Source organism: Cucumis melo, chromosome 11 (assembly GCF_025177605.1).
Source record: "Cucumis melo cultivar AY chromosome 11, USDA_Cmelo_AY_1.0, whole genome shotgun sequence".
Taxonomy (NCBI): Eukaryota; Viridiplantae; Streptophyta; class Magnoliopsida; order Cucurbitales; family Cucurbitaceae; genus Cucumis; species Cucumis melo.
In genome coordinates, this window is record NC_066867.1 from 1,501,574 (window position 1) to 1,529,204 (window position 27,631).

Here is a 27,631-nt window from a genome sequence, read left to right on the forward strand (position 1 = left end):
CATTATAAATTTTTAATATATTAATTGATAAACAATAAACAAAATTCAATTATCTGAGAAAGATAATTATTTAACAATCAAATAAAAATATAATTAAACTATTAGTAAAAATGAGTAATTTGATATGATAAATTTGATGAATGTATATAATTATGATGTATTAATCAATAAAATAAGTAATAAATTCTAACTAATCAATGAATAAACTAATTATAAAACTATTAATAAATAAATTCATATTATATCAGCCATAATAATCATTCATTAACTACAAATAATATAATTAATTAATTAATAGTTTTACTGCATCAATCCTTTACCATTTTTTTAAAAGTAGCATTTATTTAAAAATAAATATGACCATATGTGTAAATATAAACTAATTTATAAATCAAAATAAGAAGGAAGTATATGTTAATTCATGTAGTTAAATGCATACACTATAATTTAATTTTACAAGCCACAAATTTAATTCTCATGTAATTAATTCAAATGAATTAATTTTAAAAATATATTAAATAAAAAAATAAAACATGTATTAAAAAAAGAGACCGGACAAAGAAGAAAACTCGTCATTTTGGAAGCGTATAGTTCATGGACATAAATAATGTACCAAACAAAAGCATTGCCTCTTTTATTTCCATTCTGATTCCCTCAATCCAAACGAAACCTTAACAATGCTATTTAATACCACATTTTTCATAAGCATGAACTATACACTGTCCATTAAACTCATGAACACATATTACATAACTATATTCTCCATGACTATCTCCATTAACCGAATCAAGAATAAACTCGTTAGAATTTTGAGGATGCAATTTCATCGTGTATACACCATGACTTGGAAATCAAAGAACTAAATGAAAAAGATTACTAAAAGATCAAAGCCTCATATTTATTGCTTTGTGTTTATTAATCTCTAGATTTTTATAAATATCTAATAGATATTTAAACTTTCAATTTTGTATCTAGTAGATTCTTGAACTTTTAATTTTTCTTTTCAAATAAATCTAAAATTTCGAGAAAATTAATTAATCTATTAGATATAAATGAAATAGCATAAAAACTTTTTATAGTTTTTTTTTTTATCATTTTTAAATATAATAAAAACTTGAAATTATTTATAAAATATAGCAAAAAAAATTATTTAATTTCCTATAATATATTTGGTAAATAGTTTTAAATTTTTTATCCATAAAAATTACCCAAATTTTAGAGCATAACATAAAAATACATAAATATTTTTTAAAAAGTAAAAATAAATAAATACTCATTTAAGGAAAATACATAAATACTTAAATTTTTATGAGATATATATATATATATATATATTTTTTTTTTTTTAATTACAAGTTAGCTATAAAAGGGGAGTTATTATTTTAGGTGTCGCGTTTCCGCCCAAAAAGGATTTTGAAGCTCAAAGTGTGGAATTCTCTGCTTAAACCTCCATTTTTCTCTAATACACCTATGGCCGACGAGGATCCACCATCGGAGGTCTCAGTGACGGTGGACAAACCCAAACTTGACGAAACTCTCAACGTCAGTGAGGTCACCACTGAGTCCATTGCTCAAGGAGGCCTCGACTCGTCTTGCAATTCTCCGAATGAAAAGAAGCCCATTACTGAACCCACTGCTCAGACCTCTGATGGAAGCGGGGAGAAATCGTTAGAGCTGGCGGAAGAGTTGCTTGAGAAGGGATCCAAGGCCATGAAGGATAATGATTTCAATGAGGCTGTCGATTGCTTCAGCCGTGCCCTTGAGATTCGGTTAGGGTTTTCTTATTTTTCACCATCGCTTCAATTCCCTTTTTTGGTATTATGAATTGAATTCTTGAGGGAAGATCAAACTTGAGGTTTTGTTAATTTTGAAGCCTCCCTGTTGGATCATTTCTTTTCCATTACCATTTACTCAATTTCAAGATTTTCCTCCTGGGTTTATTTCGCTCTTCTTTAGCGGTGGGGGGGTATATTCTTGCTCCAGATTCTTTTTTGTTTTTTTTTTTACTTCGACGAATCTTCATCTTTCTTTCTATTGAAGATCAACTGCTCGTCAGGATCACTGAAGAATCATGGTCTGGGATGTTGTTCATTCTTGTTAGGTTCTAAATAGATTCTTAAATCACTTGCATTTGGATACTTCTAGTTTGAGTGCTTGTCGTAAGTTGTAACCATCGAATCTTTTTTTTTTCTTTTACTTGTAATAATCTTGAAAATATTTCATTTCAGAGCTGCGCATTATGGTGAACTGGCTTCAGAATGTGTCAAATTGTACTACAAATATGGATGTGCTTTATTGTACAAAGCCCAGGAGGAGGCAGACCCACTGGGAGCTGTCCCAAAGAAGGAAGGTCAATCTGACAAGGCTGAATCTGCAAAGAGTGCTGTTAATGGTGAATCATCAAAAGCTTCTGTTTCCAGCAATGCTGAAGTGGTGGATGGGGTTACAGATGATGGTAGGTGTCTTCATCATGCTTTTCCCTTTCATTTACTTGGATATTTTTTTGTTTTTACATTCATGTTTTTTGTCTAATGAATTCCCCTCTAATGTTTGACTTACTTGAAGAGGTTCCCACTTCAATTTGACTTCTTTCATTTTTCCTAAACGAAAGTCGTTACTTTTCTCATAAAAAAAAATAAATAAATAAAAAAAAATAAAAAAAAAAAGAAAGAAAGAAGAGTGAGGATCTTATATTCTTAAGCATTGAGTAACAGCAACATGCTTCTGGTTTTATTTTATCTTGGTATCAGTGATGTATTTCTTGGTAATCTCAGTGATGAATTTAGTGATGCTTAAGCATACTGAGCATGAAAAAAGTGCTGCTGGTTTTATGGTGTCTAAGTTTCATTGAAGCACTTCAACTGGAAGTGAAAAGATTCATTATTTTTCATAACGGTATTTCAAATCTTTCAATGTATAGTATGTATTTCCATCCTGAGATGTTACAAGCTCTATAGCTTTTCTTATGGACATTAGGATGTGACGACTTGCTTTATTCTTCTTGTGAACAGCAGGATTTTTCTAGAGTTAGAAAGCATATACTTGTTAATCATCGATGGCTATCATCATTCCTTGTTTAAAACGCACACCCACATATTTGGTTGGTAGGCTTCCAGCTCACATTGGGTAGATGGGTTATCTTGCCTTCTGTGGAGATCATTTAACTTGTATATTGACTGCAGTGGACATTTTGTGTTTTGAACATACATGTCTTTATGGAAAATTGCCTTGCACTTTAGTTTCTTGTTTCCTCCTTTCACTTTCATATCAGATGATGGTATCTCTATCGATTCCTTTGCTTACCTATTTACAAAGTGTTTACATGAACATTTTATAAATTTTTTGGTCTTCAATGTTTTGATATTTAGAAAGAATACTTTTCTACATGATGTCAAGCACGACCTCATCCACGCTTGCATCTTTTTTAGCATCTCAACTGTGGCTCGATGCATCATTTTCATTTTGTCATTTCACTTAGTGCTTTAGAAAATGCTGATCACTGATACATTATTTTAGACTGATGAATTTTAAAGATCATGTGATTGATACCTACTGATGATTGATATCTACTAATTATAAAGAAAAAGTCTTTGTTTCGAATCACTCTGTTTTTGCAGTTTGAGTAGAACAAATTTCTTGGGGCTTGTAGTTCACTGCATTGATGTGCAGACAACATTTGAATGATTTTTTTGTTTCTTGTTTTCATAAGTTCAATTGCGTACATTTGATGATACCTACTGATGCATCAAAAAGAAATTGCATATTTCTCCTTTATCAAAGTTTTTGTTTGATGTTGTAATGCATAATGTGTACTTCTATCATAGATGATATTTACATGCATGAACTATGAATCTGTTGAGTTTCAAACAGTTTCTACTACGACAAAGTTGGTTTTCAAAAGTGAAGAGGCACGTATAGCACATCAAATTTGAATGGAGTTATCATGTGCTCACATTTTTTCAAGGACCTGAAAGATAGGGTTGAGTATTAACATTGTTCTGCTTCATTTCGATGTTATGCTATTTCTGGTTTTCATTTTAAGATACTATCTTATAGAAAAGTGTTTTTAAACACAGAAGTCTTAAAAGATAATCTTGTGAGGAACTTTTTGATCTTCCATTTTCCTTTGTTTTTTTTTTTTTTGAGACAGTTTCCGAGACAGTCAGTAAGAAGGATCAGGATGAAGAAGAAACTGATGATAGTGATGCTGAGGACTTGGCAGATGCAGATGAAGATGAATCTGACCTTGATTTAGCTTGGAAAATGCTAGATGTTGCCAGAGCAATCGTGGAAAAAGACTCAGCTGACACTATGGAGAAAGTGGACATACTCTCAGCCTTGGCAGAAGTTGCATTAGAAAGAGGTACACGTGCATTGTATTTCCTCTGGTGTGATATGCATTCAAGTGGTTTGTGTTTCTTTTTCTTCCAATAGTAAGCGGTTTATCCATCAATTTTAAAGTTTTGTTTCTTTTTTCTCCATCTTCTAGAGGACATTGGAACTTCCCTCAGTGACTACCAGAAAGCGTTATCAATTTTAGAAAGACTTGTTGAACCTGACAATCGACAGCTTGCTGAACTGTATCCCTCTTTCAGATTCTAAAGGCTATATAAGTATGTAAACAGAATCTAATATATTCTTAAAACGCAGATTTCAAATATTCTTTACTAAATTTCAAAAAGAACAAAGGAATAAAAAGGGAAAAAAAAAACCCTGTTTCAAGGTACCCGTCCTTAAAATTTGTTTTTATAAATAGCTTATAAATTCTGGGAGGTTGTTAATCTATGCTTTTACCTATTGTACTATTTCGAGTGAGTTTTATACACATTGCATGTTTCTCATTAAAAAAAAAAAAGAGAGTTTTCTGTTTTTGTTTTGACTTGATATGATTACTTCCTTTCACGTGAGGTCTTTTGCTACCTTAATCTAAAAATTCCAGAAATTTCCGTGTATGCTTGTGTTTGGAGTTTGGTTCTCAGCCGCAGGAAGCCATTTCATATTGCCAGAAGGCAATATCAATTTGCAAGTCACGTGTGGTGCGGCTCACTGACGAAGTAAAGAGTCTCATTGTACCAACGACAGCTTCGTCTACATCAGGGTCAGAACCAGAGATCCCACTATCCTCCAATGGCTCCCAGACTGACAACGAAAATGCTGCAACGGAGAAACAATCTGAGATTGAAACTCTATCTGGGCTTTTGGTTGAGCTAGAAAAGAAGGCGAGTGTATACCATAACTTATGAAACAAACTTCGACAAAGAATGCCAAAAAACTAACCAATTTTTTGTCTCTGTACAGCTTGAAGATCTTCAACAGCTGGCCTCAAACCCAATGTCAATTCTCTCAGAGATCCTCGGTATTGGATCAGCAAAGCCAAATATCGAAAAGATCACACCTCCAGTTCCATCAGTGTTCAACTCCTCACAAATGGGTTCAGCTAACAGCAATGGAGGATTCGACTCTCCAACAGTCTCAACTGCCCACACGAACGGCGTGACGCACCTTGGTGTTGTTGGAAGAGGAGTGAAACGAGTATCAACAAATTCAGAGTCTAATGACTCGAACCCAACGAAGAAACTGGCAAAAGATTTATCATCACAAGATAAAGGCGACAGTAGTTCCGCCTGAATGTTCTTGAACTCGTCTTGAGAATCAGATATTCGAACAAAGTGCATAGAGCAGTAAAACAAAACTAGATTAGAAAGAGGAAAAAGAAAATCTTCCTGCCTTTGGGTGTTATGATTTTCATGTATGTTTGTATTATGTTCTACTAGAATTTTACACTTGAATCATCATCATGTTTTTCCAGACTCCTTAAATCATAGATTTAGTAATCATTCCAGCATTAATACATCTGGGTTTTACGGTTTGCATTCTCAAGTCTTTGGTCAATCGTTTTTTAAGTTTCTTCACTCACTTTCTCTATGCCTAATGACCAAAGTGATATCACTCTTCAATATCCTAACAACCAAGGTATATATGTGTGTGTGTGCGTGTATATATATATATATATATATATATATTTGTTTTGTTCTCAAATCTATAGATTAAAGTTAAAAAAAAATATGTGTATGAACGAGTTGTGTTTGGTATTATTGTTTGGGTAGGAAGGAGAATGCATAATTGGAGGTATTGAAGAAGGAGATGAAATTAAATGTGGAATTAGTCTTTACCCAATGGAATTTTACAAAGCTTTCACATGAAAAAGATTTGGTTATTCAATTCATATGATCCCAATGGTTTGCTTTTGATTGCTCCTATGGGATTGTATACTCATATTTCTTCATTTTTCTCCTCATGATATCTATGGAGGAATTGACCTCCATATTGTTAACATCATCGGTACATTTTTCTTTTCCATCAATAAATTTCAAAGGACTAATCTCTTGGTAATAAGTAATCATGCATATTGTGGTTTTCAAATCATATAAGTTTGATTTGTGAAATTTCTAGTATCTAATTCCATCGAGTGGCTATAAATATATTAATTTAGTTGAGATGACTGAGCTTATATATATATATATATATATATATGAGCTTATATATATATATATATATATGAGATACTATAAGATTATCTTATTATCGATAATTGAATTATCTACATTTTGGATACTATGAAAACTCAATTTACAAATAAACAATAGTAAATCTAAATTTAAATATACAATAGTCTGTCTGTATATATAATATATATATTTGGAAGCTATCATGAATAATCTAATCAACCATAGATATTAAATATCCACCTAAAAACTAATTCCAAATCCCCATTACTTAATTTCAGTATCTCAAAATTGATATTCCTCACTTAATTATTAAAATCATTTTTCCAAAGACTTGTATCTCCTCGAACAAATCAATTTCCTTTCTATTTATCTACTCTCTCTCTCTCTATATATATTTGTATTTAAATTGGAACAAATTTTAATCGATAAGGATAAAGTTGTTTGTTCTAATCTTTTTAATCAAACAAATTCATACAAAACAAATTAATAAATTGCAACACTAATTCATAACCTTAATTTTGGACATACCCCAATGTCAAACAAAGTCTAAAATCATTATTCTATTATTCCATATAGGTGCAATTCTGTAAAAATTGGAATAAACTAAGGGGCCATTGGGAATAAAATAAAGCAATTAAATGTCTAATTAAGTCTAAAACCATATCCTCACACATAGTGTTTAGTGTTTGACAATTTTTAGAAGAAATTAGAGGAAGAAAAAAAGGAATACTTAAGCATTGGAAAGTTCACGATATTCCCAAAGCTTTTTTGCTTTGTTAAATTGCTTTTGAAAATTGATTAGCCTTTAGAACACAAAGAAAAGAGAGGGAGAGAGAGAGAGAGAGAGAAGAGAGAAAGAGAGAGAGATGTGTATGCTGGTGGTTTGTAAGGATTGCAGCAAATATACATGGAAGGGGTGTGGCCGCCACCTTCCTGGTCTCTACAAGAGCGTAGAGAAGGGGAAGCACTGCCATTGCCGCCCTTGGCCGGGTGTCGTCGTGCCACCGGAAGATGTCCCCGGCTTGAAGCCATCGAACGTGCAATCATCATCTGTCTCTACAGGTATGCTCTTCTGGTATATGAACTACACAACTTGTTTGAATAACATCTTTATTTTGGAATGAAATATAGGGTTTAGAAACGTTTGTATAATTTGTTTTTGGAAGTTCTTTTTTTCTTCTTTCTTGTTGTTCTTCACTTGGATAGATGAGGAATTTGAGGAAGGATGAACAAAGTTGATAAAATTTGGTTATATGGAGACGAATCCGGAGATCTCAAACACATAGTAAACAAATTTTTTTCATAAATATAGAAAATGTTAAAGTATTCATGATCCTTATAATAAAATGGAAAAATGCATGAAGTTGACTATTTTAAAAAATATTCCTTCCTTTTTTCTTTTTCGACACTTTTTTTTAATTGTTATTTAATTTAAAATCGCATATCAATTCTAAGAGCTCTATTTTTTTTTCAAACATTTATTTAGTCGTTTCGTGTAGTATATATAAAAGAACTGGAAAAAAATGTTAGATTTGAACGCGTACAAAATATATCCAAAATCTAAACGATTATGGTTGATGGGATATTTTTTATATTTTTCACTATAGATACGTAAACGTTTTCGTAATAATACAAAAAAGAACATAAAAAGTAAGAGAATTCCTATGGATAACAGGAGAGAATGAAAGTATATACAAAAATGTAAATAATATATAATCATGAAGAATGGACTTGAAAAAATTAGTAAGAAAAAGAAGGATGGAGTTAAAAGTCAAATTTGAGAATAACATGGAAATTAAATTAAATGGTCTACAAAATAATTAATAGTTTAGGAATGAGCTGTGGGCTAAAGTTTTGGTTTAAAATTTTGGAGAAGGAATTCAATAATAATAAAAGCTAAAACTAATTAACTTTTAGTTTGTAAAAGGGTCTTTTAAAAAATATAACAAAGCGACCCAATATTTACATTGTATAGAATAATTTCGAAAAGGGAAAAAGCCTATAGAAAAATACCAAAAAATGCTCCGTCGACTATGCCGTCAATAACACACATAATATATTTGATACACGATCGTTTAGATTTGGTCGTTTAGATTTGTACATGTAAAAAAGAGGAGGAAAAGAAGAAAAACGATGGAAAGAAATCGTAGCGAAAAAAAACAGATGAAGAAAGATGATAGAAATCAAATTTGGTTATCCAAATCTAAACGACGTAAAAAAAGAGGAAAAAAGAAGACCATGGAAAGAAATCGCGGCGAAAAAAAGAGAGGAAAGAAATAAAGACAATAGAAAAAAATTACAAAAATCGCAACGAAGAGGAGAAGAAAAACGGAAGAGAAAACCTAAAATATTTAAAAAATGACTAATTTTATAAACTTTGTTACACGGGTCGTAAATATTTGAGTAGTTTGCTATATTTATAAAAATTTTCCTTTTAAAAATATAGTTTTTGAAAATCCGTTTTCATATGCAAATTTTAAAAACATTGAAAAATAAATTATGTATAGGGGAATGGTAAAAAATAGCAAATTTGATGAAATATTTATAAGCTATAGCAAAATTTCAAATTCTATCAATAACAAACAATTGATAGACACTGATATCCTTCTATCAGTGTCATTGATAGACAATGATAAAAGTCTATCAATTTCTATCATTGATAGAATAATTTTTTTTTGCTACAACTTGTAAATATTTTACTTTATTTTGCTATTTTTAAAAATGCCCATTATATATCCTTGATTAAAAATAATATTGCAAATGAAAAGTTTGGTTTTATTTTTATAAAAAATATAAAGGTTAATTTTCATAAATATAATAAAATAACAAATAATTTAAGGTCGTGTAACAAAATTGAAAAGCCCATGGAGTCAATCATTTTTTAAAAAGTATTTCAAGTTTGCCCTCCACTTTTTTGAATTTGGCTCTAAGCTCTTCCTTGTTCCTTCTCTTCTAGTGCAATTTTCCTTTTATTTTTTTTTGAAATCATGATTATTGTTCTACAATTATTATTATTCTTTCTTTTTATATCTTTCTTTTTTCATTTCTTCAAATTTTTACTTATAAATGATCTTCGTCATCTCTCATATACTTCATCTTCCAGATCTAAATGATCGTGTAACAAAGTTAAACGATATTGGTTCAAGAACGTGTACCAAATATAAAAGCTTTTGGTACACGATCCTGAACAAAAAATCGTTTTAGAGTTTGTACATGATCTTTTAGCTCTTGATACATGATTGTGTACCAATATTTAAATGATATTGGTTTACAATTATTTAGAAGAAAAACTACACGTGCGTGTGTGGTCGATATTGATATTACCTATACGATCGTGTATCATTTCCAATACGACTGTGTGTCATAATTTCCTACATGATTGCATATCATGATCGTTTAGAAGAAGAATTGCACGTACGCTTGTAGTTGATTAATCGCCTGTTGACTGGAGTATTTTTGGTATTTCTCATTTTGAGACGGTGTATTTTTCCCATTTTTGAAATTGTTATAAATATTTTGTTGGCTTATTATATTTTTAAGAAAACCCCAAATATAAAACTAAAAAACCCATCAAAATATATTTGGATTTTAAAAAACACACAAACAAAATTATCAAACAAGGTTTTTAAATTTTTAAAAAATCGAAAACAAAAACGGTTACTAAACATACATGATTTTTGTTTCTTAAAAGTAAAAAAATAAGAAAAAAGACTTGGAGAAGGTCAAACCAAGGTTGGGAGTGGGGCAAATGGATGTAAAAATGCATCATAACAACAAATTAAGGGATTAAACCGAAAGTTTACATGTCAGAAAAAAGAGATGAAAACTATTTACAAAATATAGTAAAAAAGAAAAAGAAAAATGTAAATTGATTATAAAAAATGGATAGATTTTGTTATGTTGTGCAAATAGTTTTAATTTTTTTTCAATATTAAAAAATGCTCCTATTTAGAATAATTTGTGTTAGGTTAGACAAATACTTAATCCAAATTATTCAACGATATGACTTCAAACTATATAAAATAAGTATAATATATGATGTCAAACATGATTGTTATAAGGTAGCCATTATATTGATAGTCGTAGATGTGGAACTAATGTTTAGCATCCTTTCGAACTCTTTAAAGAGATTTTATTAAATCATAGAGATTAAATTTTAAGTTAGAAAATTTATTATCATTTGAGTCTTTTTAAGATTGATAGTAAAATCATTCGAGTTATTATAATTTACTTATATATATATATATATATATATATATATATATATATATATATTTTTCGTAGGTAGTGAAAGTTGAAGTTCATTTTTGCAGGTAAGACAGATGTTAAGAATAATTAGAATTACTACTACTTCTCTTCACTTGTGACGTTCGTGAACAAATAACAACAAAGATCGCATCTCTCTCTAGTTTGAGTCACTTAAAATATTTCATATAGTATTATGATTGCGAAAATAATTAATAGTTTTGTAAAGGACGCTATCGTGTCCTATTCTTGGTTAATGAAACATTGAGTCATGTATTATCGTTTAAAGTTCTCTATACAAACATATGAATTTATGATATAAATACTAAAGTTTAAGAGTGCAATTAGATATAAGATTAATTAGAGATTAAACATTAAACATTGTTTGTGTTGAAATTTCATTGAGGATTTGGAAGACGGAAAATGGTGACGTGGAAATGGACTTTAGGGGTTTTGTTCATTAATTCAAACACACAAATATCCCCTTCTTCCAACTCATTATCAACGGCGAATCTCTTCCAACCGCCTTTCAACTCCGTTCGCCGCCGTGTAAACGCCCACCGCACCCCGCACCACACTCTCCAAATCCGCCCATCTCCCACCTCCAGCTTCACGTCCATCGATTCCTTTATATATCTCTCCGAAAAGATCCTTGGCAAGCTCTGCAAATCACGCATTCATCAATAACTATTCTCAAATCACACACTCGATGCATTCGAAGCGTTGTTCTGTTCTTACCAGACAATTTCCTGTTTGGATGTAGGAAGGCCTCATTGTCACCATGAATGAAGGATTCTTTGTTCTACATTTGAATGAACTCGCTCTCCTCAGGACTACCAATTGATTCTCCGTCAATACCTGCGGCGCCTTCCGTGGATTCATTGGTCTCATTGATTCCGGACTGGATCTGCCGTCTTCGCTCTCGTTATAAGCTGAAATCATTTATCAAACTATATAGTACTGATTGCTTGAAATTCAAATGAAACTTAGAAATTAAGTGGAACAACCTGATCCTCTGTAATTAGTTTGTCTAGGTGAGTAATTTGTTTCTAGATCTTCATCTTCATCTTCATCGCTGAATACTTGAGGTGTGAATTCTCGATGTTTCATTATCTTTATCTCCATATTCTTCTTCATCTTCCGCAACGAGCAATAGGCGGATGTTTCTTTCTCTTTCTTCTCCATTCTTTTTCTTTTCTTCAAAGCCGCCTCATGTAGTATATGGACAGATTCTTCTTCATCTTCGCTTTCGCTTTTGGGAATGAGTACCGGCTGTCGACGCATTGGATAATCGATTTCGGTAGCGGAAGTATCGAAAATAAGAACATTGAAACAACAAATTCCTTTCAACTGGAACACGAGGAAATATCCAGGTTGAATGGAATAAAACTTTACAAACTCCGGCCATCCTCTGAGGAAACAGAACTTTCCGTCTAGTTTCATGAGTTGGAAGTTCCATTTAGCGCCGTCGGGAAGGGAAAGAGCGACGTGGTTGAATAACAGGGAATCGCCATTGTTCTTGACGAACTTGTTTGGAAGATCCTGCATGCGAAGAAAAAAGAGAGATAATTGAATTAAAGAAAAGTTGATGAACAAAAATAGTAATCCAGAGAATGTGATTTGAAGATTTTGTTTGTTTGATTACTTACGAGTTTTTGTTGGGTGAGATTTTGATGAAGAATGATCTTGAAGAAATGGGGATTTGGGGAAATGAACGAACCCATTTTGCATATAATTTCTTGAGCTCTTCCTCTCCAATTGGGTTTGAATTTAAATACAAAAGTAATGAAATTTAAAACTTAAAAAATCAAAATTTTCTCTCTTTTCTTAAGAAAAAACTCATGCAAATGTGTTAACAATGATAATGTGTGAAGAAAAACTCATGAGGAAAGTATGTGGCCAAATTCATCCAAGGCAGATGGGAATTTTTCAAATTAGAATATTTTGTTGGTATATTCATAAATCATCTAAATTAAATAAGTTTCCAATATTAATTATATGATTATTTCTAATTATATGTTCTTTGTTTATTTTATTTTAAATCATCCATTACAACAATTGTAGTTTAAAAGTCAGTTTAAGTACAAAAAAATAGTATAAGAAGGGTGAAATGAAAGGGAAGTAAAGTTATCATTCAAAGTTTCCAAGAAAGAAAATACTTCTTCTGTACTTCCATTGTCCTTCTTCTTCTTCTTCTTCTTCTTCCATAATTTTCACAATCTCACATCACCATGTTGATCATTGATATGGATCCTTTCGAACCTTTCTCCGACATCGTTTCAATAATGCATAGATTCGATTACTTTGCATATTTTCATTGTAATCCCAACATGTTCTCAATCTTTATCCGTGAATCTACCCCTCCTTCTATTATTACCTTGACGATGTTACCCCAATTCTTTACTCGTTTCTTTTGTGATCAAAACCATTACGCTCAATTCTCCATGGATGGATTTTATTCCCAACTCGTGCTCCACAAGCGACTTGGCTATGAATCCCTCATTTTTGGTCTTGCTGAGTTCCGCTTCCATATGGCCTTGGAGTTTCATTCTTCTAGTAAGTCTTCTTCTTTAATCGATCGACTATAATAGTTTTACTTTCAAGATTAAAGAATATTAATAACTCTTCGTTTTTTTCAAAAGGTTTTGTACATCCTTCTCCACAATTGTTACGAACATGGCAACCATCTTATCATTACGAGTTTCCAGGAAAAATCGGTTATGGACCATTTGTGTCTCTTGAATTACATGATTTTCGAAATGTTGTACTAATCTTTGATAATACTAAAACCCATGGTAAGTTTTATATATAATCTATCTTATTTCTTGAATTAAAGATTATGTTTAATTGATTAATTGTTTTTTTTTGCGATTTGCGATAGTTCCATTTAGGGTTACCATTTCAGAATTCAAGTTCTTTCTTCCTGATAAGGAGATTATTTTCACTAATGAGGTATCTTATCTTTTCATTTTCATGTTATTTATCATGCAAATTAAAGAAATGTTATAATTATATGTGCATTTTTTCCCCTAAATTACTCATGGTTTGAATTTTTAGTGATCAAATGGTAAAAAAAAAAAAAAAAAGGCCTTTCAAAACTATGGTAATTTTTCTTTTCAATCAAACATATAACCTTTTTGTCAATTTCTTGCACTGATTTGAATCCTTTTCTTGAGTACATGCATGAATTGAATTCATAGCCAAGTTGAAAGACAAAATTTTTAAATTTATTTTCAAAACTTGACTTAGTTTAATTTTTGAAAATATTGGCTATTTTCTTTTCATATTTGGTATTCTAATTAAGAACTAGTACAAGCAAGTTTATTTTCTACCTCTTTTCTGTTCAATAACTTTGTTTCGAAAATTAATTAACACCATTTCTTTCTAATTATTGTTTTTACAAAATTTTGTATGAATAAAAAAAAATATTGAACTATTCACGAACTATAGAAAATAATTTAAGTCGACTATGAAATATATATTTTTAATGATAATTAGTATATTTTTCTGGATGGAAGAGTTGAATCCTTAATTACCACCTTAAAATAATAATAATAATATTAAGGAATAAAATTAAAAAATAATTTTTTAGTTTTCAAAATTTAGTTTGATTCTTAAAAATAGATAATAAAATTAGCAATAAATGGTTCTTAAAAAAATAATTATCAAACCGAGTTTAAATAATCAATTTAATGCAAAATGATTGGTTCAATATTAATTATGGGTTTATAATATGCAGAGGGATGGATGTATAATTGGAGGTATTAGAGAAGGGGAAGAATGGAGAGGTGCAATGTGTTTAAATCCAATAGAAGGTTACTTTAATTTCACATCAAAAAGATTATGGTTATTTGAAAGTTATGATCCAATTGGTGTCACACTTGTTGCTCCTTTTGGATTATATGTTAATATTTCTACATTTTTTCCCCAAATTTTAGTTTGATATCATCTCTACGAACCATTGATATTCTCTCTACCTATTAAAATTTCCTTAATAAATAAAAGAAAATTAATCCTCTTATAAAAGGATATTATTTCTACTTTAGTATTTATGTATTTATGTGCATATTAATTTCTCTATACGATCTTCAAAGTTTGTTCTAAGTTTACTAATTGTGATTTAATTAGTTACCTTTAATCTAATATAAAACTCGCAATGAATGATAATTGTTACTAAAAAATAGTAGTAATATTGTAACAGTTTGATATTTGGGTATAAGTCAATTTGTAAATTTCTTTGGAGTTATATCGTTGGTTTTTAGGTTAACATTTTATTTTCTATAGTATATGGGAGTTGGGCTAAACTAAATTACTTTAGGTATTTTGAGGATGGGATATTGGAGTTTTAGTGAAAGGTTACAAACAACTGTCTAGTAGAATAAATACATTTTTGATGATGTTTCGATGATTGATAGATTTCGTTTTGACTCTTAAAATATTGCGTGTGTTACGAAATCAACAAGTAAGGAATACAACAAATGTAAAAAGGAGAACTGTAGTGCAAAGACGCCTTGGAATGTCATTAAAAAATGGAAGGACTGGTTTGAATAAAAAATAAAATGGATTCTCAATGATGGCTCCTTCCTATCCTTTTGGCACAGCAACTGGTACAATAATATCCCCCTTTCCCACCAAGTCCCTAGACTGTATGCTCTTTCGAAACTACAAAATGTCACAGTTAAGGAAGTCTGGGACCAAAGTACAGACGGGTGGAACATTAATCCAAGAAGACCATTAAACGATAGGGAAAACCAAGTTTGACAACCCATCAAAATTAGTCTGCCTCAGATATGTAGCGACAAAGGAAAAAGCAAACCTTCTTGGAGACCAAGCGACAACAGTTTGTACATAGTAGCATCAACAAAAGATCTAGCTTTCGAGGAAAACTCAAGCTCATGGGAGATTAACTGGGAAAATGAATTCAAACACCTTTTGGAGGTCACACATCCCACAAAAATGTAAATTCTTCGTCTGGACCATGATACACCAGAAACTCAATACAATGGACAATATCCAAAAAAGGAACCCGAACATGTGCCTCAGTCCAAACTGGTGCATTTCCTGCCGATCCTCAAATGAAGACATAAATCATCTATTCATACACTGTCCTAAAGCCCACAAGCTTTGGCAACTATGGAGTACTGAAACGGATATTCCTGTGACTAATACAAATATCAAAGACCTCTGTCTAAGCTTATGCAGATTAACAGGTAGTAGTGCGAAGAACATCATCAGTTTCAATGCGGCCATAGCTACCTTATGGACAATATGGGTAGGGAGAAACAAACTTATTTTCACAGAGAAAGATACAACCTACCGGAACTCATGGGAAGATATCTGCTCCCTCTCTGGAGCTGGTCCTCAAAAAGCAAAAATTTCAAAAACTAAAGCCAAGCCTCAATTGCATTGAACATAAATGCTTTCTGTAGTCTACCTGTGTAAAGGGACAACCCTTTGTACTTCCTTTATGGCGATAAAAATTGTGATAGGGTAGCTCTTCTCTAGCTCCCTTCACTAGTACCTTTTAAAAAAAGAAAAACAAATGTAAAAAGGAGATCAACACACAAATGTACGTGGTTTTACTGACAGTGTGTTAGGTATACATTGTCCACAAAGTAAAAAGAGAATGTTCAGCAAATGACGTGGTTGAGTTAGAGAGTTTGTATAGTGTACTTTTCTTAACGTACTCTAGAGTCCTATTAGTAAATAACTATAAATAATTAAATCCACTAAATCAAAATTTTGAACAGGCATTCTATTATAGGGAAGGTGAACTCAAATAGTTACTTTCAAATTACTTCGGAAATTGTGATTCTTGATTTTAGTTTTCATAATTTCTCATTAACTTCTTAGAATTTGCTGGTCTTATTCAAATTAAATTATGATCATTCAATAATATATATAACTTTGTACACTTTTTTTTCTTAAAATGGATTTACACTTTTTTTTAGGCTGGATTGATTAAAAGTTCAATTTATTAATAAACTATACTAAATATTTTGTTACTAGGAAAACAGAAAAAATAATATTATAATTTTTAAGTAATATTTATCAATAATATGTAAGGTTTATATATTTGAAACAGTTTTTTAGACGTTTAATTTAAAAAATAAGTGATCTTGAAAAAAGAATCAGAGAGAACACTCGAAATAGTTTTTGAATATTTTAAATACTTTTTATCAAATTTTTTTAAATAATTTAAGAAAACATTTTTTTAGATCAATTCAAACATACCCTAACTTAAAAGCTATAATATTTCTACTTCAAATCTTATATAGGATCTTGCAAATCTTATTTACAATTTATATTTACAGACATTTCTGAATTGATTTATTGATCATCTAAATAATTTACTAGTTATCTTTTTAAATTTCTCTACATTGTGTAATACTTGGTAATGTGATTTTTAAATTTTGGAAAGATTACATAACATTTGGATTTTTTTCATCCGAATCTCGGTGGTGTGTAATATGGTCAAATGTACCAAGAAGACCTAAAATAATCGGAAAAATAAAATCTTTAACTAAATCTTGGTATCGATCTCGTCCGAGATGGATTGAAAAAAAAAAGCCGTTTTGAAAAAAATATATTTATAAAATAACGTGGTTTAGAATAAACACTTACAATCAACTTTTAGAAAAATAAACTTGGTGTGTTTAATAGTTAATCTCCCTGATTTATATGAAACAATCCGACCAACACCTTCAGCTATCTTCACCAACCAACCTTCGACAACCATTTCTTTTAACTGTCGTCGGTCAACTTTCTTTCACTATTTTTTCGTGGCTGTTGCCTATCAATTTTTGTTGGTCATTTTTTTGTGATCGTTGTTGACTTATTTTAGTCAAATATTTTATGGTAACCATTACCGGTCAACTTTCGTCAATTTTTTTATATGATTGTTATCGGCCAACGACCAACAACCATTTTTTTTTTGTGATTGGCTTCCACTGACCAACTGTCTCCAACCTCTAATTATCATTTTACAAAGACGATCCCCAACCACCTCAAACCACCATCCTTGGTGATCGTTGTCAAACTTTTATCAAAATCTACATGGACAAATTATATATATATATATATATATATATATATATATAAAATCTTTTACTTTATTACAAATCAAACAAGTTTTTACTTAAAAAGACTTTTAAAAAAAATTGCCAAATGCACATGTATTTTTCTTTCAAAAAGTTTTTAGAAAAAAATGTTTAAATGAAAACATTTTCTTAAGTCATTTCGAACCGACCCTAAATAAATTAATTACGATTATTTCTTATATGTTGTTTTGGTTATTAAAAAATGTGACAAACAAGAATATGAAACTCATAAAATCTTTATTTTATTTTAAATAATCCATTACAACAATTTTAGTTTAAAAGTCAGTTTAAGTACAAAAAATAGTATAAGAAGGGTGAAAGGAAAAGACTTCTTTTGTACTTCCATTGTTCTTCTTCTTCTTCTCCTTCTTCCATAGTTTTCAGAATCACATCACCAGATGTTGATCTTTGATATGAATCCTTTCGAACCATTCGCCGACATGGTTTCAATAATGCATAGATTCGCTTACTTTGCATACATCCATTGTAATCCCAGCATGTTCACAATCTTTATCCCTCATTTTTGCCCTCCTTCTATCATTACCTTGACGATGTTACCCCAATTCTTTACTCATTTCTTTTGTGACCAAAACCATTCCGTTAAATTCTCCATTGAGGAATTTTACTCCCAATTCACGCACCACAAACGAAGTGGCTATGACTTCCTCACTTTTTGTCTTACTGATCTTCGCTCTCATATGACTTTGGAATTTTGTTCTTCTTGTAAGTCGTTTTTAAGTTTGTTTTTTTTAATCGGTTCACTATAATCTTTTTACTTTCAAGATCAAAGAATAATAATTCTTGGTTGTTTCTTTTTTTCCGATAGGTTTTGAACTTGATCCTTCTCCACGATACTTAGATACATGGCAACCATATTATCCTCACGAGCTTAAACGAAAAATCAATTATGGATCATTTGTGTCTTTTAAATTACATGATTTTCGACGTCTTGTAGTAATCTTTAACGATACTAGAATCTATGGTAAGTTTTATATATAATCTTTCTTCTTGTATTTCTTGAATTAAAGATGTTTATTTAATTATTTTTTTTTCTATGTGATTTGTGATAGTTCCGTTTAGGGTTACCAATTCAAAAATCAAGTTCATTCTTCCCGATAGAGAAATTGTTTTCACTACTGAGGTATTTTATCTTTTCATATTATTTATCGTGCAAATTAGAGAAATGTTATAACTATACCTGCATTTTTTCTTCTAAATTTCTTATGATTTGAATTCTTAGTCAAATGGTAAAAAGAAAATGATTTCTTTTTTTTAACTATGGTAATTTTGTTTTTTTTAATCAAACATATAATTTTCTTTTGTACATGAATTGAAATCTGAACCAAGTTGAAAGACTAATTTTTTAAACTTATTTTCAAAATTTGACTTAGTTTTTTTTTTTTTTTAAGATATTGGCTATTTTAATTTCTTTTTATATTTGGTATACTAATTAAGAATTAGTACAAGCAAGTTTATTTTCTACATCTTTTCTGTTCAATACCTTTTTTTTTTTTTTGAAAATTAACACTATTTCTTTCCAATTATTGATTTTAGAAATTTTTTTATGAATAACAAAAAAAAAAAAAAAAAACTATTTACAAACTAAAAAACTTAAATGAACTATGAAAAATTTGTCATTTTTTAAAAATAATTTCAGTTTTTAGATTTATTTAAAAATGTTCAATTTTTTTGTTATAATTAATATATTTTTCTAGATGGAAGAGTTAAATCCTTACCCACGTTAAAATAATAATAAGATTTATAAATAAAATTTAAAAATATTTTTTAGTTTTCAAAATTTAAAAAAAAGAGCAAAAAAATCTAGATGTTAAAAAAGCATTTATGAAATCAATTTATGTCTAATTTTTCAAGTTTTTAAAAATTAGGTTAAATTTTGAAATCACGTTTTAAAAAAATTAATAAAATAAATAATTTAGTATAAATGGTTTTTAAAATAATAGTTATGAAACCGAGTCTAAATAAACAATTTAATTTAAAATGATTGATATAATTTTAATTATAGATGTTTATAATATGCAGATGAATGAATGTATAATTGGAGGTATTAGAGAAGGAGAAGAATTAAGAGGTTCAATTAGTTTAAATCCAAGAGAAGCTTACTTTAATTACACATCAAAAAGATTATGGTTATTTGAAACCTATGATACAAGTGGTATTACACTTGTTGCTCCTTTTGGATTATATGCTAATATTTCTACATTTTTCCCCCAATTTTTTTTTTGATGATCTCTTCCAACAATTAATATTCTCTCTACCCATTACAATTTTCTCAATAAAATAAAAAATAATCCTCTTATTATAGAAGGATTGATTCTATGCTTTAGCATTTGTGCATATTAATTTCTCTATATCATCATCTGATAGATCTAAAGTTTGTTCTAAGTTTATTAGTCATGATTTAATTAGTTACCTCTAGTCTAATATAAAACTCACAATGTTAATTGGAGGTTTTTAGGTTAACATTTACGTAAAATTACTTTGGTAAAATGTTATAACGACTGTCTGGTAGGTTTAAAGACGTTTTGATGATTGTTAGATTTGTTTCAACTCTTTAAATATTGTGTGTGTTATGAAATCAACAAGTAGAGAATATAAAGAACGTAAAAAGGAGATTAACATACAAACATACGTAGTTATTTATTGCCAATGTGTTAAGTACACATCATCCGCAGAATAAAGAGAGAATGTTTTCATAATGCAAACGAAGAGACGTACTCCATAGTCCTAACAGAAAATAACTATAAATAATTAAATCCACTAAATATGAATTTTGAATAGACATTATAGGGACTTTTTCTTAGGAGTTTTGGACGTTTGAAGGTGAACTTAAATAATTACTTTGAAATTACTTTGGAAATTGTGATTCTTGATTTTAGTTTTCATAATTTCTCATTAAGTTCTTGGAATTTGCTGGTCCTATTCAAATTAAATTATGATCATTCAATAATATATATAAATTTTTTATACACTTTTTCTTTTATTAAAATGAATTTACCCTTTTTAGGCTGGATTGATTAAAAGTTAAATTTATTAATAAACTATGTTTAATTTAAAAAATAAGTGATTTTGTAAAAAAAATAATTTTTGAAGTATTTTAAACACCTTTTATAAATTTTTTTAAATAAAAATGATTTAAGAAAAACATTTTTTTAAGTCATACCTAACCTGAGAGCTATAATATTTCTACCTCAGATCTTATATATAGAATCTCGCAAATCTTATTTACAATTTATATTTACAAGTCATTTCTAAATTTATTTATTGATTATCTAATTAATTTACGACTTATCTTTTAAAATTTTTTCAAATTGCGTAATATTTGATAGTGTGATTTTTAAATTTTGGAAAGATTACATAACATTTGGATTTTTTTCACCCGAATCTCGGTGGGTGTAATATGGTCAGATGTACCAAGAAGCCAAAATAATCGAAAGAATAAAATCTTTAGCTAAATCTCAATATCGATCTCGTCCAAGATGGATCGAAAAAATTAAGTTGTTTTGAAAAAAAGATCATGTGTTGGTCAATCACCTAAAATAAATTTTGAAAAACTGAATTTATAAAATAATATAGTTTAAGATAAACACCTACGACCAACATTTAGAAAAATAAATCTTCTGTGTTTAATGGTTAATCTCCCTAACTTTTAGAAAAATAATTATTTGTAAAAGGATAATTATTTTAGAGAATGAAAAATAATAATTAATTATTGTGGAAGATAATTAATTATTTTGGAGAAAGTTAAATAATAATTATTTATTATGGAAGATAACTAATTATTTTGGATAAATATAAATAATAATTAATTATTGTGGAAGATAACTAATTATTTTGGATAAAGATAAATAATAATTAATTATTGTGGAAGATAATTAATTATTCTTCAGAAAGATAAATATTGATTATGGAGTGGAGTTGTTATGGTTGGGTTAAGATAATTCATGGTGGAAGTCATAAGTGATTTATTGGGAAAAAAGATTGGATTGATTAAAATAATTAAGGATTTAAGTTAATTTGAGATTTTGGAGGGAAAAATTGGTTTTAGTGAAATTGGATTTAATTGAGTATATATATATATATATATTTAATTAATAATTTGGAAAAGTGAAGTTAATTATATGATCGAATATAATTATATTTGTTTGAAAAATAAGATAATTCATGAGGAGAGAGATTGTTGATTTGATTGGACGAGAAAAGATATATATTTATTTAGAAAAGGGAATAATGGTTTAAATAAATATATATGTTTATTGTAGATTTTGGTGAGAAAATAATAATAATAATAAATAAGTATTATTATTATTATTATTATTAATAATGGTTATAAATGCCTAAGATTTTGTGCATTTAAGACATTTATTGAGGAAAGATAATAAGAATAAAGATATATGTATATTTTGGTATTATATATATATATATATATATATCCTAGAAGGAAAAGGAAATAATAATAATAAATATTATTGTTATTATTTGGGTCTATAAATAGTATTGAAATGCTTAAGTTGGAAAGAAAAAGAAAAAAGAAAAAAAAAAGATTCTTATCTTCTCAACTAAGATAACCTTCTAGAGCTACCGCCTCACCAGTTTTAGTTAAGATTAATCCCTTTGGAAAACTTGAGGATTTAAAGTGATGAACTTTTCCATCAGTGAGACCAAAAAGGTTAGTTTATACTTTTTACTCAAATCATCCTCCTTTTTAGAAGAGGGAATACCCTCCATTCATCAAATGGAGAAGGCAGCTTTAGACTAATCAGTCTATTTTAGTTCAAAGCCAAATTAACCATTTTCCTTAAGACCATTTTCTACCTCTAGCCCTAGTTGCTTTTCTATTTACTATTATTTTCTTTACTTGATAGTTTTCCCTTCTTTGTTGTGTTACTTATACCCTTTAAATAAAAAATCACTCATAACAACTACCAAACATTATAAAATTAAGGAGAGCGCCTATAGCTTTAGTGTCAAAGTGCCTTAGGTGTAACTACACTCTTATGTTTGATCTCATAAGGTAACGCTTCGAGTTTAAGAGGATTCATGAATAAATCGATATCTCATCTAAATGAGAGAGATTCTAAGAACAAGAAAGTAAGGTAGAGAAAGGCTTAAAAGAAATGAAAGTTACTACCTATACTAACAATGTACACTATTTTTTTTTGGTGGCTCAATCATAGTAACTTCAAAGTTAAGTCTGTTCAACTTGGAGCAAATCTATGCTGAATGGTCTTCAAAGATTTTTTTTTCTAAGATTGGTTGTAAGTGAGGACAAAACATTTTGAAAGAACACGTGTTGGTTTGTGAGGACAACTTTTAATCCTTGAAACATTCAAGACAAGCAAGGATTATGTTGCGAGGTCAGGGGACACAAAGGAAATGATCCAAAAACTTTGAGAGAGTATTCTTGTATTTAAAATAAAAAAGAGAATTATTCTATGCGGTTGTAAAAATTTATTATGTATAATGGTTTTGTTTCTTATAGGTTGTAGTTTTTCTACGGTTTTAGAGTGTTCTACGAATTTTTTTGTGTTTCCTATGTAACGCCTCAACAGATTGGATTTTTCATTTTATTATCTTAAGTGTAATTATGGAAATTTCGAATTTATTTGAGGAACTTGATTATTTTTGACTTTGTGATTAATTAAGGTTTAGAGTTATAATTATTTTGATTTGGATAATAATTGTTTTATTTGGAAATAAATTTGGTAAAGTTATTTGTTGAAGATTAAGGTTGGTTGGTTGAGGAGAGAGATGTGAGGATTTAATTGGGGAAAAGAAAGAAAGAATTATTTTAAAAGGAGAGAAAATGGGGATTTGGTGAGATTTGGAGGAGGAGAGAGAAGGTGGGGTTAATTGGTGTTTAAATAAGGCTTTGGGATCCGTGCACCATAAAAATCCATCATCTTCTTCAAAAGAAAAAGAGGAAAAGGGAAGCTAACCCTAAAAGAAATTGCCGCACAGCCGCCCTCGCCGCCGATCGCAGCCGTCGCGCTGCCGAAGCTTCTCCGCCAACCGTCGCGTCCGAGTCGAGGGTTGCGAAGCCGCGCAGCCCAGCCACTCATCGCACTCTCCAGCCGTCGCCTTAACGGATCGGAAGCCGACCCGCACTCTCCAGCCATCGCCTTCGCGGATCGGAAGTCGACCCGCATCTCGCCAGCCGAACTCCGCCGCCTGCAAGCCGTTGTCGAGCACTGTAAAAGCCCAGCCGTCGAAGCCATCGTCCGATTCTCGGAATCGTGACCCGTGTGCCCGTTCCTCCATCATCGCGTGTGGACAACCCGACCCGCGACCCGAGCCGCCCCTCTCCGCGCCGAACCGCACGCGCGCCGCGCCTTTATCACTAGCCGAGTCGCATGCCTGCGTGAGCCGCGCCTTCTGCCCAAGTTGAGCCGACGCCTTCTTCAAGCCGAGCCGATCCCTACTTGTCCAGCCGAGCCGCCAAGCCCTTTTGAGCCACCCAATTTTTGGTCCTTTCCCCAAGTGTCAGTGGTAAGTTTTTGGTAAGTTGGTTGGGTTTTTAGCATATCCAACGAAGAATAATTTTGGTTTTAAATAATTTATTTTGGATTAAATTAAATTATTTTTCTGAAAGGGCCGGTTGGACCATTTGAAGTTGGAGCATGGGATTTCTCGACTTAAAGGGAACTATTGCAACTTTGATCTTGGGTAAGTTGCTTCGAACGACTCTTGGACTTCTTTTCCATGAATGATAGGTTATTAATTGTTGTTCCTAACCATTTAGGGCCTCGCTGCTCGGAAAGCACACTTTTCTTGCTGTTAGGACTTGTCGATCAAATCTCCAGGTAAGAGATTTCTACTACTAGCTCTATGACTAGAACCATGAGACCGAATACACCTCCAGTTATGCATGTTAAAGACTAAACTGTATAACACATGTAAATTAATGAGAGCATGATGTGACTGATGATGTGGTTTTATATGATGGCATGGTAATGTGATGACGTGGCTTGTTATGACTGTATGTTGGATATTGTGATGAGATGTGAGATGATGATTAGACTGATGTGATTACGTGATGATATTATGTATATGTATGCTATGGTTAGGGTACCTGTTAGCTTAGCCTATTAGAGTCGTACCTGCATGGGTGTCCTTCGGGATCACCACCTATTTAGGACTGTGTAGTCCGACGGGACGCCAGTCTAGCATGGATATAGATATGATTCGAGTGATTCAACGGAATCCTCGCAGCCCGATTGTCTTAGTGCTTCCCCCGGGTTCACTACAAACCAGTATGTCCTAGGTGCTCCCCTGGGACACCGAAGACCAAATTTTCGTTCCTACGGGAGCGCATGTTGCACGTGTTCGAGAACGTGCCAGAGATTGGGTACCATTTTCAAGACTCTAATAGGAAGTTAACAGGCACCTAGTGGGACTAGTAGTGGGTCCCTTACTGAGTATTTTATACTCACTCTCTCCATGTCATGTTTTTCAGGTAGAGGCCGAGGTAGGGGCAAGGGCAAGCTGGCGAGCGACCAGAAGTGACCGTGGCAAGCCATAGGGATTTTTGCTTCCGCTTACACCCCGTTTTAAACATTTAGTACTTGAGTTTTATTTTCTTCTTTATTTACTATTTCATTTCTTTAAAAGTAGATAGGGCCCGAGTAGGATTTTAATATTTATTTATATTTCGTACATTACCCTGATTTGATTTTTATAAATAAAATTCTTAGGTTTTGTTCATTTTAACTAAACTTTATGACTTAAATCATGTTATTTACATTTAGTAATGACTTTGGCTCAGTATAAGGAGTTGGGTCGTTACATCCTAATTTTATTGTTTTCTTTTAATTTCTCAATCATTCTACATTAGTAGTGAGGAGTTTTTCTAACATTACCTGTTTTTTTTGTTTTTCCTATACAAATGTTTTAGGTTAAGTTGTTAGGTTATTGTTTTTTTTTCTTATTGATTTAACACATTAAATTCAAACTCTTGTACTTAAAATAAAGACACAAGTCATCGTAGGAAAAATGAAAGAAAATAGATTATTACAGTGTAGTTTCATTTGCAAATTATTTATATTGTTCATACATTTTTGTGTTTTCTAATTTCTCAATATTCCTCCATAAATATTGAGAAGTTTTTCTAACATTACCTTTCCTTTTTTTTTTCCAATACAATGCTTTAAGTTGAGGTGTTAGGTTATATATGGTTTCTTTTTTCTTATTGATTTAACATACTTAAATTCAATTCCTGTACTTAAGAAAAAATAAAAGTTATCATAGGAAAATGAAAGGAAATAGTGTAACGACCCAACTTTCCGGACTAAGCTGAGGTCACTACCAAATACCAAAACTCGACCATTCAACATAAAATTTAAAACGGACCAGTTACGATTCATTAAAGCATTAGAAATCTTACAAAAAGACAGTTTCGGGCCCTATTTTAAATCAATCATAAAAAGTCTCAAATAAAAACTCAAGTCATCAGTTCAAAATCACAAGTCAAATATTCTGACAAAATACATAGCGGAAGCGATAAGAAAACCAGACGCGTCCATATGGCCTTCACGCGTCCTTCCTGCCTCTCGTCGGTCTGCCCCTCGCTGTGCCCTTACCTGAAAAGTTTAAGAAGAGAAAAGGGTGAATATAAACATACCCAGTAAGGGACCCACTACTGGGCCCGTTAGGGGACAACAGTTAACTTCCTATTCAGGGGTACCCTACATAACAGTCTAGTGGTCCCGTAGAACGCACATCTCAGTCTAGTGCTCCCGAAGGATGCACATCTCAGTCTAGTGCTCCCGAAGGTTGCACATATCAGTCTAGTGCTCCCGAAGGATGCACACATCAGTCTAGTGCTCCCGAAGGACGCACATATCAGTCTAGTGCTCCCGAAGGATGCACATATCAGTCTAGTGCTCCCGGAGGATGCACACATCAGTCTAGTGCTCCCGAAGGATGCACATATAAGTAAGGCACACTACCCCATAGATAAAGCTAACCGTTACCCCTCGGTCTATACTAAATCGTCTACCACAGTCATACCACAATCATCAATCATTTTACAATTTCCCTAAAGGCTTTACTGGCCAGGTAGTATAAGCTTAGACCGTTACACCCTCAGTTGCTGTACGCGTCAACTATTCGTATACCATTATGGAAGAGCCCCAAGACTCAAACACCCTCAGTGTCGTTTCATTTGCTCGTTTATATTGTAGAATAATTTTGAATATCTTTTAAAAACAAATCATTTGGGAGGGATAACGAAGGATCATAATGGAAAGTTCCCAAAAATTTTGATTTTTTCTATTTTTTATATGGGTATTTTCAAATATAGCATAATGATCAGCCAAAATATACTATATGAGATCTAGACTTTGATTAATTCCAAAATGTTGTTATCAATCTTTATATAGATATAGTTTAACTATATTTCTTGAATTCATCTAATAACAATACACAACCTTAGGATCAATAGAAGATATTAACGTTAGAGTATATAGATATAAGATTGATGAATTGATTATTTATGTGCGTCATATATTATTGTTATTGTAGAGAAATATAGTCATATATTATTTATGTGTATTGTAGTAAAAATACATTTCTTTCGATATATGAGCTGTGTAGGTAGATCTAATTTGAGAGTGGAGAATATATGTTAATAATTTCAATTCAATTTTTAAGGAGCGGTGTTGTCTTTTCTTCTCCCAAATATTTGAGAGAGGCTTTATGAAGAAATTCCTTTTCCAATCCATGTGGGTGGCAAAAACATAGGTTGAGCTTGCAGTCACA

At 31.0% G+C, this 27,631-nt stretch overlaps 3 protein-coding genes and 1 long non-coding RNA gene across 4 annotated transcripts; all 4 read left to right on the forward strand.

Moving 5' to 3' along the window:
* The first annotated feature begins 1,369 nt into the window (after nucleotides 1-1,369).
* Nucleotides 1,370-5,880, forward strand: LOC103497438 (NASP-related protein sim3). The gene is made up of 6 exons (XM_008459631.3): nucleotides 1,370-1,769; nucleotides 2,229-2,455; nucleotides 4,151-4,363; nucleotides 4,490-4,580; nucleotides 4,940-5,219; nucleotides 5,299-5,880. Exons 1-6 carry the CDS (start codon nucleotides 1,471-1,473, stop codon nucleotides 5,626-5,628), a joined length of 1,440 nt encoding a protein of 479 aa, XP_008457853.2. The 5' UTR covers nucleotides 1,370-1,470; the 3' UTR covers nucleotides 5,629-5,880.
* Nucleotides 5,881-7,064: 1,184 nt separating this feature from the next.
* On the forward strand, nucleotides 7,065-11,098 carry LOC127144001 (uncharacterized). Its single transcript, XR_007815499.1, has 2 exons — nucleotides 7,065-7,571; nucleotides 10,823-11,098. It is a non-coding gene; the product is annotated as an uncharacterized LOC127144001 (long non-coding RNA).
* A 1,798-nt stretch (nucleotides 11,099-12,896) lies between these two features.
* On the forward strand, nucleotides 12,897-14,794 carry LOC103497437 (uncharacterized). The gene is made up of 4 exons (XM_017046658.2): nucleotides 12,897-13,310; nucleotides 13,397-13,549; nucleotides 13,636-13,706; nucleotides 14,494-14,794. Exons 1-4 carry the CDS (start codon nucleotides 12,986-12,988, stop codon nucleotides 14,695-14,697), a joined length of 753 nt encoding a protein of 250 aa, XP_016902147.1. The 5' UTR covers nucleotides 12,897-12,985; the 3' UTR covers nucleotides 14,698-14,794.
* A 3,412-nt stretch (nucleotides 14,795-18,206) lies between these two features.
* On the forward strand, nucleotides 18,207-20,198 carry LOC103497433 (uncharacterized). The gene is made up of 4 exons (XM_051079382.1): nucleotides 18,207-18,577; nucleotides 18,681-18,836; nucleotides 18,925-18,995; nucleotides 19,895-20,198. Exons 1-4 carry the CDS (start codon nucleotides 18,253-18,255, stop codon nucleotides 20,096-20,098), a joined length of 756 nt encoding a protein of 251 aa, XP_050935339.1. The 5' UTR covers nucleotides 18,207-18,252; the 3' UTR covers nucleotides 20,099-20,198.
* Nucleotides 20,199-27,631: the final 7,433 nt, after the last annotated feature.

Coding starts and splice junctions, on each gene's coding strand:
- LOC103497433 (XM_051079382.1), top strand. CDS start 18,253: ATGTTGATCTTTGATATGAATCCTTTCGAACCATTCGCCGACATGGTT. Junction 18,578..18,680: donor TTTGGAATTTTGTTCTTCTT/GTAAGTCGTTTT, acceptor TTTTTCCGATAG/GTTTTGAACTTGATCCTTCT. Junction 18,996..19,894: donor AAATTGTTTTCACTACTGAG/GTATTTTATCTT, acceptor TATAATATGCAG/ATGAATGAATGTATAATTGG.
- LOC103497437 (XM_017046658.2), top strand. CDS start 12,986: ATGTTGATCATTGATATGGATCCTTTCGAACCTTTCTCCGACATCGTT. Junction 13,311..13,396: donor CTTGGAGTTTCATTCTTCTA/GTAAGTCTTCTT, acceptor TTTTTTCAAAAG/GTTTTGTACATCCTTCTCCA. Junction 13,550..13,635: donor TGATAATACTAAAACCCATG/GTAAGTTTTATA, acceptor GATTTGCGATAG/TTCCATTTAGGGTTACCATT.
- LOC103497438 (XM_008459631.3), top strand. CDS start 1,471: ATGGCCGACGAGGATCCACCATCGGAGGTCTCAGTGACGGTGGACAAA. Junction 4,364..4,489: donor AGAAGTTGCATTAGAAAGAG/GTACACGTGCAT, acceptor TCCATCTTCTAG/AGGACATTGGAACTTCCCTC. Junction 5,220..5,298: donor TGGTTGAGCTAGAAAAGAAG/GCGAGTGTATAC, acceptor GTCTCTGTACAG/CTTGAAGATCTTCAACAGCT.